Source organism: Polypterus senegalus, chromosome 4, assembly GCF_016835505.1.
Source record: "Polypterus senegalus isolate Bchr_013 chromosome 4, ASM1683550v1, whole genome shotgun sequence".
NCBI lineage: Eukaryota > Metazoa > Chordata > Cladistia > Polypteriformes > Polypteridae > Polypterus > Polypterus senegalus.
The window spans coordinates 5,100,563-5,114,539 of NC_053157.1; the positions used below are offsets into that span (position 1 = coordinate 5,100,563).

The 13,977-nt window shown below is 40.4% G+C and overlaps 1 protein-coding gene across 2 annotated transcripts in view; it reads left to right on the plus strand.

Annotated features, from left to right (window-relative positions):
* usp38 (ubiquitin specific peptidase 38) overlaps positions 1-13,977 on the plus strand; it is an 83,600-nt gene that overhangs the window by 7,963 nt on the left and 61,660 nt on the right. For both annotated transcript variants that reach the window (XM_039750190.1, XM_039750191.1), the window contains exons 2-3: positions 3-734; positions 10,011-10,146. In XM_039750190.1, the coding sequence (XP_039606124.1) occupies positions 44-734; positions 10,011-10,146 (827 nt within the window). In that variant the 5' untranslated portion in view covers positions 3-43. The remainder of the gene's footprint in view (positions 1-2; positions 735-10,010; positions 10,147-13,977) is intronic.

Sequence of the window (13,977 nt, forward strand, 5' to 3'; positions counted from 1 at the left end):
AGATGCAGATTTATTTTAAAGGAAGAGGATCGCCTAATGTTGGATGTCCACCATGGATAAAATCTTGGAAGCCCTCATCAGCTCATCCCACCCTCTGCAAGTTAAAAAGGCGATAGTAAAGAAGGTAGTGGAGGCGGCGGAGAAGTCGGTGAGCCATGAGCAGTGCCAGTCTCTCTACCAGCTCACTTCGCGTCTTGTGTTACTTGGTGAGGACTCTTTCCAGAAGCAGGTGGGCTACCAAGTGATGGAAGCGTACGCCCGCTACCACAGAGATGAGTTTGAGCAGTTCCTTAATAAGGATTTCATTGTAAGCTTATTGCAGCAAGGCTATGGCCCACTGGAAAGCAAGAGCCCAGTTATCATTGACTACATCCACAGCTGCTTGAAGCTGCTCTTCAGTTGCCCTTCTGTGCTGGAGATCTTCGGCGTTATTCAGGTGGAGGTGCTACGGGTCATCTGTGAACGGCCTAATCCTCAGTATTGTGCCAGACTCAGCTCCATGCTCCTAGACTTTGTGCAGTGCATTCCGAAGGGCAAGTCTGGGCTGCTTTTTTGCCAGCAGCTGGTCAGAACTATTAGTTACTTTCACTGCTCAGCATCACAAGAAAAGACCCTTCGGGAATACGTATCTCAGGTTACTAAAGTCAGCACCTTGCTGCAGAACATCTGGAAAGCTGAGCCTTCCACTCTGCTGCCCTCCTTGCAAGAGGTGTTTGCGATCATTTCATCTACAGGTAAGCGTCCCACTGTCCTATTGGCTGTAGTTGACGTTTTCAGAGTACAGATGGCATGAGAGGTCTCAGCCTACCAGTTTTCATGGTGACTCTGTCTTTATTAATAAACATTTTTTAAGCCCCTACAGTTGTAGTAAATTTAAGTGTAACCCTGCAGCAGAGTTGGCAAGAGGAATCCCACCCTGGACAAGGCAGGCTACACTCGCGAGCACAGAACCAATTTATAGTACTTTCGGTATGTGCGAGGAAACTGAGCAAAATCCATGTGGGCACAGGAAAAAAATTTGCAGACTCCACATCAGACAGTGAAAGAGAGCAGCTTCACTCTTAGTTTAGGTGGGAGGAAGCCAAATCTTTTTATTAACCCAAATCCATGAATGAGGGGGTCTCCGAGACCCCCGTCGCAGATTTTCAAGTTCTTTCCCTTTCAAGGTAATACGACGGCCATGACATTTTGTGACTTCATTTTGTGTTGTCTTGAAAAATGTGCCGAAATCCCCTACTCAATAGCTTAGTGCAAGCAAGTGCTACAGTAGCGCAAAGTAGTTGGGGGGACCCCCCATTCATGGAAACGTTACCATTTTTGTACGAGCGTTTTTTTGTTTCGTTTATATTTTATATTTGAATTTTCTATTTGAATTTGGTTTAGATTTTCTTAGTCCTGCCTGAGACATTGCTGGTGTATAGTTTGTTGAGGAGCAAGTCCAGCTGATGTGTTTATGAACAATGAGTCAACGGCCAACAAAGAAATGCAATACAAGTGAAGCCCTGGCTGAAATAATGAAGGAGTTGTCAGATTTTGCTGCATCAGACAACTCAAATGAAGAGGACAATGATGATGGAAGTGACACTGTGTCAAGTGATGAGGAAACAAAAACTGATGATGAAATAGCCCCGTGGAGATGCAGCAAATGTTGCTAAGAAGCGACACTGTCACATGTGCCCAAGGGCAAAGGAGAGAAAGATAAAGGCCGCTTGCTCCCAGCGCAAACTTCCAGTTTGCCAGGAACATTCAAAACGTTCACTTGTGTGTCTGGCCTGCAAACAAGTTGAAGCTGAGGTGGATTCTGAGTGACTGTTTGACATCTTGTTTTAGTGCTACTAGGACTGTATTTTATATGATTTGGTGAACACTGAACACGCATTACTATAACAAGGGTAACATGTAAACCATTGAAAATTCACATCACATTTACTTCATTTCAGAGGTAATAAAAATTAAAATAAAAAGTTATTGCATTGCTTTTTAGGCAGATTTAACCAGTTTAAAATGGTCTGCAAGACCCCCAATTCGTGGAAACATTATAAAAATGGCATTCATGAATAAGGGTTAAACACTAGCTGTGTAAGGCCGTGCTGGATAAAAGCGAGTTTCTCTCTCCTTGGAGGTTTCGTTTTGCCGATGTGCTCGCCTTGCTTGCATATTAGCGGCTAAGCGAGTTTCTCTTTTCTCTGAGGTTTCACTTTGGTTGACAGAGTTGATTTTTTTGAGCTTCATGCTGTATCCTCACACTTCTGGGCTGGACAGACAGACAGACACACACTTTCATGCATAAACGTTTATATACAAGACTAGCTGTGTAAGCCAGTGCTGTAAAAAGCCTGGGCTCCTAGAAACTGTTGAAATCATCAGAAAAAAATTGAAATGCAGAGTCGCCGGTTTCGTTTTGCCGATGTGCTTGCCCCCCTTGTCTAACAGTGGCTAAGCGAGTTTCTCTCTCCTTGGAGGTTTTGTTTTGCCGATGTGCTCGCCTCGCTTGCATATTAGCGGCTAAGCCAGTTTCTCTTTTCTCTGAGGTTTCACTTTGGTTGACAGAGTTGATTTCTTTGAACTTCATGCTTTATCCTCGCACTTCTGGGCTGGACAGACAGACACACACTTTCATGCATAAACGTTTATATACAAGACTAGCTGTGTAAGCCAGTGCTGTAAAAAGCCTGGGCTCCTAGAAACTGTTGAAATCATCAGAAAAAAAACTGAAATGCAGAGTCGCCAGTTTCGTTTTGCCGATTTGCTTGCCCCCCTTGTCTAACAGTGGCTAAGCGAGTTTCTTTCTCCTCAGAGGTTTCGTTTTGCCAATGTGCTCGCCTCACTTGTGTATTAGCGGTTAACACTAGAATTACCAGAGCCTACGAAAAAACTCGTAGATACGTCCCACCTTAAATAAGCTTCTTAAATCCCTTCACACCTCTCCGCCAACGTCCTTTGTCCTCTAAATGTGCTGATAAAGAGAAACTAGAAGCAGCCAGCTATTCCATCCCCCCCACCAATTTAGAACGTGCACAAACTTCTCTCAGCTCATGCCATGATTTATTTTCTGGGAGTGAAGTGGAGTTTTAGAGTGGAAATAATAGATCGTTGTTTGGAACACACGCATTTCATGTCTGTTCCGTTTCTACAGTAATCTGTGTCAACACATTGTTAAAACAGAAACGTTTTTGATATTCTAGTAGCAGATGACAAAATGTAGGCATAAACTATATAATGTATGAAGCCTGAAGTCCAAATATCAAAGAAACATTTTCACAAAAGGTACAAATATAACACAATAATTGCGCTTTTATTCAAAAATATAGCTGCAGAAAAAAAAGCCGCCTTAACATGCGACATTGATACCTACTTACTACGACCGCCTCTGTAGCGCAATACAATGAGCTACTGACTGGGAATCAATAGGTTGCGAGTTCGATCCTGCATCACTCCGTTTTGAGAAGTAAACTGCTCTTATTCTTACTATTTTAGAATAAAAACATACATTTGATTTCAGTCTGTAACAGCCGGTGTAATTTATGATACTTGTAAAGATTAGCTTTGTTTTTTTTGTTTTTTTTTAAATTCAATTTTTCATTCTCCCAGTCGCGTTCAGAATCAATCCATACAACCCCATCTGACAGGGCTGTTTTCACATAGAGACACGAGAGAATAAAAACATGTATGTTTTTATTCTAAAATAGTAAGAATAAGAGCAGTTTACTTCTCAAAACGGAGTGATGCAGGATCGAACTCGCGACCTTTTGATTCCCAGTCAGTAACTAATTGTATTGCGCCACGGAGGCGGTCGTAGTAAGTAGGTATCAATGTCGCATGTTAAGGAGGCTTTTTGTTTCTGCAGTTATATTTTTGAATAAAAGCGCAATTGTTGTGTTATATTTGTACCTTTTGTGAAAATGTTTCTTTGATATTTGGACTTCAGGCTTCATACATTATATAGTTTATGCCTACATTTTGTCATCTGCTACTAGAATATGAAAAACATTTCTGTTTTAAAAATGTGTTGACACAGATTACTGTAGAAACGGAGCTCACATGAAATGCTTGTGTTCCAAACAACAATCTATTATTTCCACTCTAAAACTCCACTTCACTCCCAGATACTCAATCAAGGCATGAGCTGGGAGAAGTTTGTGCACGTTCTAAATTGATGGGTGGATGGAATAGCTGGCTGCTTCTAGCTTCTCTTTATCAGCATATTTAGAGGACAAAGGACGCTGGCGGAGAGGTGTGAAGGGATTTAAGAAGCGATTTAAGGTGGGACGTATCTACAAGTTTTTTCGTAGGCTCTGGTAATTCTAGTGTTAAGTGAGTTTGACTTTTGTTGTTGGTTTCACTGTGGCAACAGAGTCGCTTTCAGCTTCATGCTGTAGTCTCATACTTTTTTCTTTTTCCGACTCGTTAACTTGGAGCCGCCTTGCCGGCTCTTGGGCTTCATGCTGTAGCCTCCCACTTCCGGGCCGGACAGATGGAGACACACACAGTTCCACGCATAGACGTTTATATATAAGATAATAAAAATAACCATGGGGGATTTAAATAGGATGAATCCGTAATACCCATTTTTGCACCCGTAACCATGGGGTTTTACAGTGGAGGAAATAATTATTGAACGCATCAACATTTTTTTTTCCAGTAAATTTCTTTTTCCATAAGGCCATTCACATGAAATTCTCGCCAGACTTTAGCATTAACTCCTGAAAATCCACAAATATAAAGGATTCACAATTCACATGAACCCACTAACTGCCAAATTTTTTTCGGAATATTTTTTACTTGTTTTCTATCCATCTACATCCGAATAGTAAGAAAAACATCTATTTTCAATTACAGCACCAGCATTTATTCCGAAATTTCAAATTTTAGTGCGATCCCCACCTATTTTTGAAGCCATTCTTGAAAGCATTCCACGTGTAGTCCAACATCGCATCTACAGCATTGTTTCCTTGCATTTGTCTTACACACTGCACATTTCCTCTGTTTGCCCGTTTCTGTGCATCCGATGTAGTGAAATCCGAATGTTCTGATATCAACAGGAATACAATTGATTGATTGATTTAGGAAATGCCCATATTGAGCCCTTTCCTGTAACCCTCAATCACAAAATATTTGCTGAAATTGTAGTCAGTATTAGCTATCACACATTATACACTTCACGTCAGGATTTTGCCATTATTACTATAACATGAGAAAAGTTTCTGCTTTAGTTATGTGTTCAGCATTTCTTGCCTCACATATCCTGTCATCCTACATTTACCTTGATCGTTGTAGACACGGAACACACATGAAATGTATGTATTCTAAATAACAATATATTATGTACCCTCTACAATTCCAGACACCCCACTGCCAGATTAAGAGACTTCAGCTCTGAGAATTTTCCATCTGACTTGACTTCAGGTGCCTCGGTTGGGGATTGGATAGCAGGCTCCCTGCTGACTGACACATTTGTAAAAGAAAGACGCTGATGAGAAGGCGCGAGGGAATTTAAGGTGGCCTGGCATTACAAATATTTTCGTAGGCCTCAGGGATTCTAGTGTTAACCTACCTAAAGCATCAGGGGAAGGAGCTGCTCCTTGAGTATGTTTACGCCTGCACACTCTGACTCACTTGCATTGGACACCCAAGCAGCTGTTGGAAGAGTAAAAGAGGAAAATACATCTCTCTATTTTAAAAGAAAATCTTGAGACGAGACTATTGCCAAGAGATTTTTTCAAGTCAGGTGCAATTTTTGCGTTTTCCTCACTTTAAGTTCCCAATAAAAGAAGACTTATTATGTCTAGATCTTATTGAAGAATTTCATCCCGAAGGGTTATCAACAGAAGAAATACAGCCAATCTTAGCACCGAGAAACGATGAAATCAAACGAATTAATGCGAAAATTGTCGATTGGTTACACGGCAAATTGATTAAATGCGTATGAATTTGCTGAAGCAGTTGGTGAAGATGGTGCAGAAGATGAAAGCATTAACTTACAATATCACAAATAATATCTACAACTGTTAACACCGTCCAGTCTTCCAGTGGCTGAATTACAACAACAACAACATTTATTTATATAGCACATTTTCATACAAAAAGTAGCTCAAAGTGCTTTACATAATGAAGAAAAGAAAAATAAAAGACAAAATAAGAAAATAAAATAAGACATTAGTTAACATAGAAAAGGAGTAAGGTCCGATGGCCAGGGTGGACAGAAAAAAAAACTCCAGACGGCTGGAGGAAAAAAAAATAAAATCTGCAGGGGCTCCAGGCCACGGGACCGCCCAGTCCCCTCTGGGCATTCTACCTAACATAAATGAAACAGTCTTCTTTGTAGTTAGGGTTCTTACGGAGTCACTTGATGTTGATGGTCATACAGACTTCTGGCTTTTAATCCATCCATCATTGTTGGAACATCACGGTGCTTTGAGTAGATGGTGGTGACGCAAGCGGAAAAGGAAACAGAAGAGAGAGAAGGGGTCAGTACAGATTTTAGAGCCACCATGAATAGTTATTATAATGAGTTGGATCTACAGAGTTTTAGGATTTTAATTACAGTTAAGTTATAAAAAGGCCATGTTAAAGTAATGTGTTTTCAGCAGTGTTTTAAAGTGCTCCACTGTATTAGCCTGGCAAATTCCTATTGGCAGGCTATTCCAGATTTGAGGTGCATAACAGCAGAAGGCCGCCCGCCCACCTCACCACTTCTTTTAAGTTTTGTTCTTGGAATTCTAAGGAGACACTCATTTGAGGATCTGAGGTTACGATTTGGAATATAAGGTGTCAGACATTCCGATATATAAAATGGCGCAGATTATTTAAGGCTTTGTAAACCATAAGCAGAATTTTAAAGTCAATCCTGAATGACACAGGTAACCAGTGAAGTGACTGTTGAAAGAAGGACGTATTGATGTAAAATTTTAACAGGCGACAAGAAAGGTAATGTAGTACATTTTCTGCGGATAACATTAGACACCAAAGCAGATCTTGATATGCCATTCGTGTTAAAACGTTTACAGTTTCCCATTAGAATAGCTTTTGCTATAACAATTAACAAATCACAGGTACAAACATTCGAAAAAGTCGATTTATTTATTAAAGAGAAAGAAACAAAATTCACTCACGAGCAGTTATATGTTGCGTTGTCATGATGAAAGTCTAAACATGGAATCAAAATTCAATGTGATATTGACAAAAAGTTAATTTAAAAAATTGTTTTTACTGAAGTTTTACAATAAAGTTTAAAAAGTATTTGCGTGTTACTGTCAAAGCCAAACAGAACAAAAACGGATAACGCAACAGATACCTCTAAGGCAATATGAAACAATTTTCTTTCAATTTATTACGTTTTACTATTATTGTACTATGGTTAATTACTCACTGTAATGTAAAATAGTTAGTTCTATTATGCATATGTAACAATTCCCATGAAAATAACAATCAGGGGTGCGGATATCCAACGGCCGACTCGTCCAAAACGGGTAAATTGACCGTCAGACAATCGTGTTTTTCTGGTTTCAGTTGTCCGCGGACAAGTCCAAATTTCTGGAAAAAAAAGAATTATATGTGCTGTGCAGGGCACATTTTTATCACTACTTTCACATTTTAAACATTTGGGTACGTACTTCGTGCGGAAACAGTCTACTTAGGCATGTTCTTCATGTCTCAAATTGGTCTTCAATATTGTTTACAAAATGACAGCTGATTTTTCAAAGGGGAAGCACTCTTACGGTCTTTAAGTATTTTACCCTACTATTTACATGCTTGGCGGTGCAGTCATTTTTTTTTTCATGCCGACATTACAATGTAATTTAATGATTTTTCATTATAATCAATAACTTTTATATATTGTTGATAAAATTCATTGTTTCTACATAAAGATGTGGTCATTTTACTTATAATGCAAATGTTTTCACCACATAACAAAGCTTGTTAGGCAGTTAATCTTTCCTGAAATTTGCGATTTCGTGTAGGTTGTGATATATTGAGGAGTTAAGAAATTTATTGCGTGACAACATTAATTTTGATGAGCTGTCTATAGATTAGAGAAATTTTTCATATAAAACAAGTTGGTTTCGCGCTGTCAGTTTATTAAAAATAAAGAAGAAAACATTCTAAAGGTTTCCAAAAGTTAGGATATATCTATAAAAATCTTCACTTAGACGCGATTATTTTTTTTCCGACAACATCGGTAATATTTACTTCTTTGGAAATGTACCATCTTGCGGAATTTGCGGAAGAGTCTCTGAAGAATGTTAGTGTGCTGATCTCACTGTTTCTTACAGTTTCTTCTTCCACAGCTTCTTGTGAGAGATTATTCTCCAATATGAATTTAGTAAAGAGTTCTCTAAGAACCCGCCTGACTCAGGAAAACCTTCAAAACCAGATGCGCATTATTGTTGTTGGCAAACCTTTAGAAGAGTTTGACCCACAACCAGCTGTGGAATTCTGGCTGTCATCTGGCAACAGGCACATCACTCATAAAAAACCTGAAAAGTCATCAACATCTACTTCTGCAGGACCATCAGTTCAGGAACCATGCAGTTCAGCTCAAGCAGAAATGAACAGCATTCAGCCCATGCTGGGTTCACCGACAAAAGCGCGACGGACAAATGAGTGCCGACAAACCCGCTAACTGGTTTTCGACAAAATCGCGAGAGAGGCCAAGAGAGTGGGACGCCCTTGCTGCAATTCTTCCTACATATGCAGGGCGTGATCTTGAGGACTATCTGCATGCCGTGCTGATGGCATGCCACGTCTCATAATATTGACTTCTAAAATAAACATTATTATATATGCTTTAAACTAGTAATTCATATTTAATGAAACTTTCGCGATTTTGGCGCCGCTTTTTAATCGGCGCTATTTTGTCGGCGCGCAAATGCCGGGTCACACCATGCTGTCTGAGATGGTAAAGATTCTTGGGGGAGAAGATGTTGCAAGACAAAAGCTGAAGAACATGGCAGAAAATGAATCAGGACAGTGTTCTGTTATGTAACTGTAATATGTGAAACAGAACTAGTGCCGCTATAATGCAGGCATTGTTTCTTAGTGAGTTAAAATGATAAGGGAAAGTTTTATATAATGTTCTAGAGTAAGGTGGCAAAATACTACTCCCTGAAAGAACTTTTTTCAGTTTTAAAATGGAAGGCGGTTTTGGTATCAATAAAAGAAATCAGAAAAAATAAACTATTTTTCACTTTTGTTATTTGTTTATGGGCAAGTGAATTTAACTGGCTGACAAGTGGATTTTCTAAGTTTACTTGTTCGTGGACAAGTAGAAAAAAAATTAGATTTCCACACCCCTGACAATCTGTTTAAATTGTACATCCGCTTCCCCATACGCAAGCGGCAGATCCGCGACCTGGCTACCGCTTAGCGCCTGCCGAGGGGTTGGCGAGCGAAGTGAGCAGAGCCCCCTAGTAAAGGATACAAGTTCTATTAACCACTCTTAAGGTAAAATTGAAACCGTAAACTAAGTCACACTGAACAGTTCTCCGTTCTGAAATGGGCGAGCACACACATTCGCCAACAATTTCCAATTGGAAGCTTTGAAATTTTAAAACTTTGTACAGCTCAGTCCGTTCCAGATATCTAAATGGAAAATGAACGTTCTGGACAAATTTCATACAAGTTGTTTCCTTCAGACAGACAGACAGACATGGACTTTCGAAGTAGGTTCTTTGTGGATTTTATGCAAACGCGTGTGGATTTTATGCAAACGCGCCTACGAATGGATTGATATACAAAAGTCCACACATCCAAAAGACATTCTGCTGGGACTCCAGGACATCTCCCTTGAAAGCTTTCCTATAAATCATTTCTGAGATTTTTCAGGTAAGGATGTGGCAGACATTTCAAGGTGAAGTCATTCTGCTCACTAATCATGGCTCTATGTTTCATGCTGTTTCGCACATTTCACTGGACTCTTTACATGTGTCAGTAGTGACCCTAAACCTTCTTGAGCGTGTTTTTAATACATGTAGGTTTAACCCCAAATATTGATTTCTCTTTTAATACAGATCCTTCCTTTGAGCCTTCTATTGCACTGGCAAGTCTCGTTCAGCACATCCCATTGCAGATGATTACAGTTCTCATCCGGAGCCTTACTACTGACCAGAATGTAAAAGATGCCAGTATGATTCGAGCTTTGTGCAGGTGAGAGGCCTCCTTCACTGGCAGTACACAGAACTGCAAAATGTGTTATGCTTACAAGCTGTAAATAATTTTAACAAGCATTTTAAATTAGAGTTCTATGTAACCTTTTATAGTACACACAGTTATTGCACCATGAATGTAAAATCCACATCCGCTAAGATTGTCAAGAAAACACTTGTGAATTACAACAGCACAGCTTGACATCTTTACTGGCAAACTTTCCTTAACAGCACATCTGTGAAAAGAAGTCTTTAAAGGTGAATGGGTGCAGTGCAGAAAATGTAAAAGAAGTGTTAGAAAATGGATAAAAAGTTGTATGGTTACAGATGGGCCTGGGTAAAAATACAGATTTTTTTTTCCTGATTAATCATTATTTTTTGTTTAACTCCTTGTTGCCTAAAATTATTTACAATTATATAAAAGAAGAAATTATTTGTGTTTTTACTGTCAAGCAGATGCTAAATGAATTTGAGATTGTCAATCTGAATATAGCACACAAGCAAACAATAAGCTGGTACGTATTTTTATCTTGGCACAATTTCTCGAAAATTAGCAGTCAAAATCCACTTGCACGGCTACGCCAACACGTCACTTCCATCAGGCAGATTGTAGTTTCCGCTATGACTGTTAAATGGCATGACCAGTGCTTCCAATACGATCCTTAGTACATATAGAATATGCATTAACTGGCATTTGCGGGATGCTTACGCCACCTCGGCTGCATTCAGGCTGGAAGTGGTTTGAAGCGATTTCACAACAATCGTCTACAAGGGATTAAAAGATCTGATATTGATATCTGATATCTTGTGAATCTCTATCCTGCTCAGTTTCTGTATTTATATTTTTGCCTATCTTTGTTTTTTGTGTCCAATCCAGTAGAGAGAGGTTAGGAGCCTCCTCTCACCACATGACAAAACAACATTTATTTCTATAGCACATTTTCATACAAACAATGGAGCTTAAAGTGCTTTACATGATGAAGAAAATGAAAAAAGACAAAATAAATAATGAAAATTAGGGAACATTAATTAACATAGAATAAAAGTAAGGTGGTCCGATGGCCAGGGAGGACAGAAAAAAAAATAAAATCTGCAGGGGTTCAGAGGCCACGAGACCATCCAGCCCCTTCTAGGCATTCTACCTAACATAAATTACCTCAATCAGTCCTCATTGTATTCAGGGTTCTCGTGGAAGAATTTGATGATGACGGCCATGTGGACTTCTAGCCTTTAATCCTTCAATGTAGGGACATGACGGTGCTTTAATTAGGTGGTGGTGGCGCAGAAAACTGGAAAAAGTACAGAAGAGAAAGTAAGGGTAAGTACGGAGTGGAAAACCACCTCAGGATCCCAGATTAGGACCCAAGTGCAGCCATGCAATGGGTGACACCTCAGCAGCACAGGCAGTTCATTTGGAATGGAACAGTGTGTTTTTTTTTTTTATGGCGGCTGGAGTGCCAATTCTGCTACCAACCCCTCAAGTTTTCCCTGCAGTTTGAGGGGCCTACTTGCAGGACTGGGTGCAGATTAATGTCATACCCAAGATGGAGCAATTGCAGGTTAAGTTTCCAATGGAGTAGAGTCATTTGTGGCGCTTACGGGATTTGAACCGGCAACCTTTCAGTTGCCAGTGTAGATCCCTAGCCTTAGAACTACCACTCTGCAATCCAGTAGATGTCGCTAATTCACCTGTTATGGCTTTCTACACAAACAGCGCTTTACTACAAGTAGCCCTTGCTGCATGACGCAGGATGGCGACATCAAATATATCAGTGCATGCTAATTCAGTCAAAATGAAACTGATATTAAATCAAATTGAGACACTATGAATTGGAATAGAATCAGGACATCGGTGCCGATACCCAGCAGTAGTTACAGAACTCCTTATTCAATTATAGAACATAAACTGCTCAAAAAAATTAAAGGAACACTTTGAAAACACATCAGATCTCAATGGGAAAATGAAATCCTCCTGGATATCTATACTGATATAGACTGGGTAATGTGTTAGGAACGAAAGGATGCCACATCGTTTGATGGAAATGAAAATGATCAACCTACAGAGCCCTGAATTCAAAGACACCCCAAAAATCAGAGTGAAAAAATTCTGTGGCAGGCTAGTCCATTTTGCCAAAATTGAATTGCAGCAACTCCAAATTGTACGCAGCGCTTTGTATGGCCCCTGTGTTCTTGTATACATGCCTGACAACATCGGTGCATGCTTCTAATGAGATGACAGATGGTGTTGTGGGGGATCTCCTCCCAGATCTGGACCAGGGCATCACTGAGCTCCTGGACAGTCTGAGGTGCAACCTGGTGGCATTGGATGGACCAAAACATAATGTCCCAGAGGTGTTCTATTGGATTTAGGTCAGGAAAGTGTGGTGGCCAGTCAATGGTATCAATTCCTTCATCCTCCAGGAACTGCCTGCATACTCTCACCACATGAGGCCAGGAATTGTCGTGCACCAGGAGCCACTGTACCAGCATAGGGTCTGACAATGGGTCCAAGGATTTCATCCTGATACCTAATGGCAGCCAAGGTGCCTTTGTCAAGCCTGTAGTGGTCTGTGTGACCCTCCATGGATATGCCTCCCCAGACAATCATTAACCCACCACCAAACTGCTCATGCTGAATGATGTTACAGGCAGCATAATGTTCTCCATGGCTTCTCCAGACCCTTTCACTTCTGTCACGTGCTCCGGGTGAACCTGCTCTCATCTGTAAAGCACAGGGCACCAGTGGTGCATCTGACAATTCTGGTATTCTATGGCGAATGCCAATCGAGCTGCATGCTGCTGGGCAGTGAGCTCAGGGCCCATTAGAGGACATGGGGCCCTTGGGTCACCCTCATGAAGTCTTTCTGGTTGTTTGGTCAGAGACATTCACACCAGTGGCCTGCTGGAGGTCATTTTGTAGGGCTCTGGCAGTGCTCATCCTGTTCCTCCTTGCCCAAAGGAGCAGATACTGGTCCTGCTGATGGGTTATGGACCTTCTATGGCCCTCTCCAGCTCTCCTAGAGTAACTGCTTGTCTCCTAGAATCTCCTCTATGCCCTTGAGACTGTGCAGGGAGACACAGCAAACCTTCTGGCAATGACACGTATTGATGTGCCATCCTGGAGAAGTTGGACTACCTGTGCAACCTCTGTAGGGTCCAGGTATCGCCTCATGCTACTAGTAGTGACACTGACTGTAGCCAAATGCAAAACTAGTGAAGAAACAGTCAGAAAAGATGAGGAGGGAAAAATGTCAGTGGCCTCCACCTGTTAAACCATTCCTGTTTTGGGGGTCATCTCATTGTTGCCCCTCTAGTGCATCTGTTGTTAATTTCATTAACACCACAGCAGCTGAAACTGATTAACAACCCCCTCTGCTACTTAACTGACCAGATTAATATCCCATAAGTTTCATTGACTTGATGCTATACTCTGATTAAAAAGTGTTCCTTTAATTCTTTTGAGCAGTATATATATGTATAAAATACTTACTTAATATTTTGCGTAAATACCCTGTCTTCATTGGAAATTAGTTTTCCTTGCTTTTCAGCATCAAGAGCTTTAACTTTTGCTGTCATGGTTTCCCTAGAGAAGTAGGACATGATTGGAAACAAATACCAAAAATATGTCAAGTTTGCCAGGTGATGGAGATGGAGGAAGTGGTATGCCAAAATGTTTTGCGAAAATGAGTGTGGTAATACAGTTAGAAACACACCCATTTGCGTCAGCCCTCAGATCTATTCGGTGTACATGTTGTCCAAATTAGACTTTCCTGGTGGGTGTTTAGAAATGTCTACTGATTCAATCCATTAATTTCTGCATGTCGCACACTGC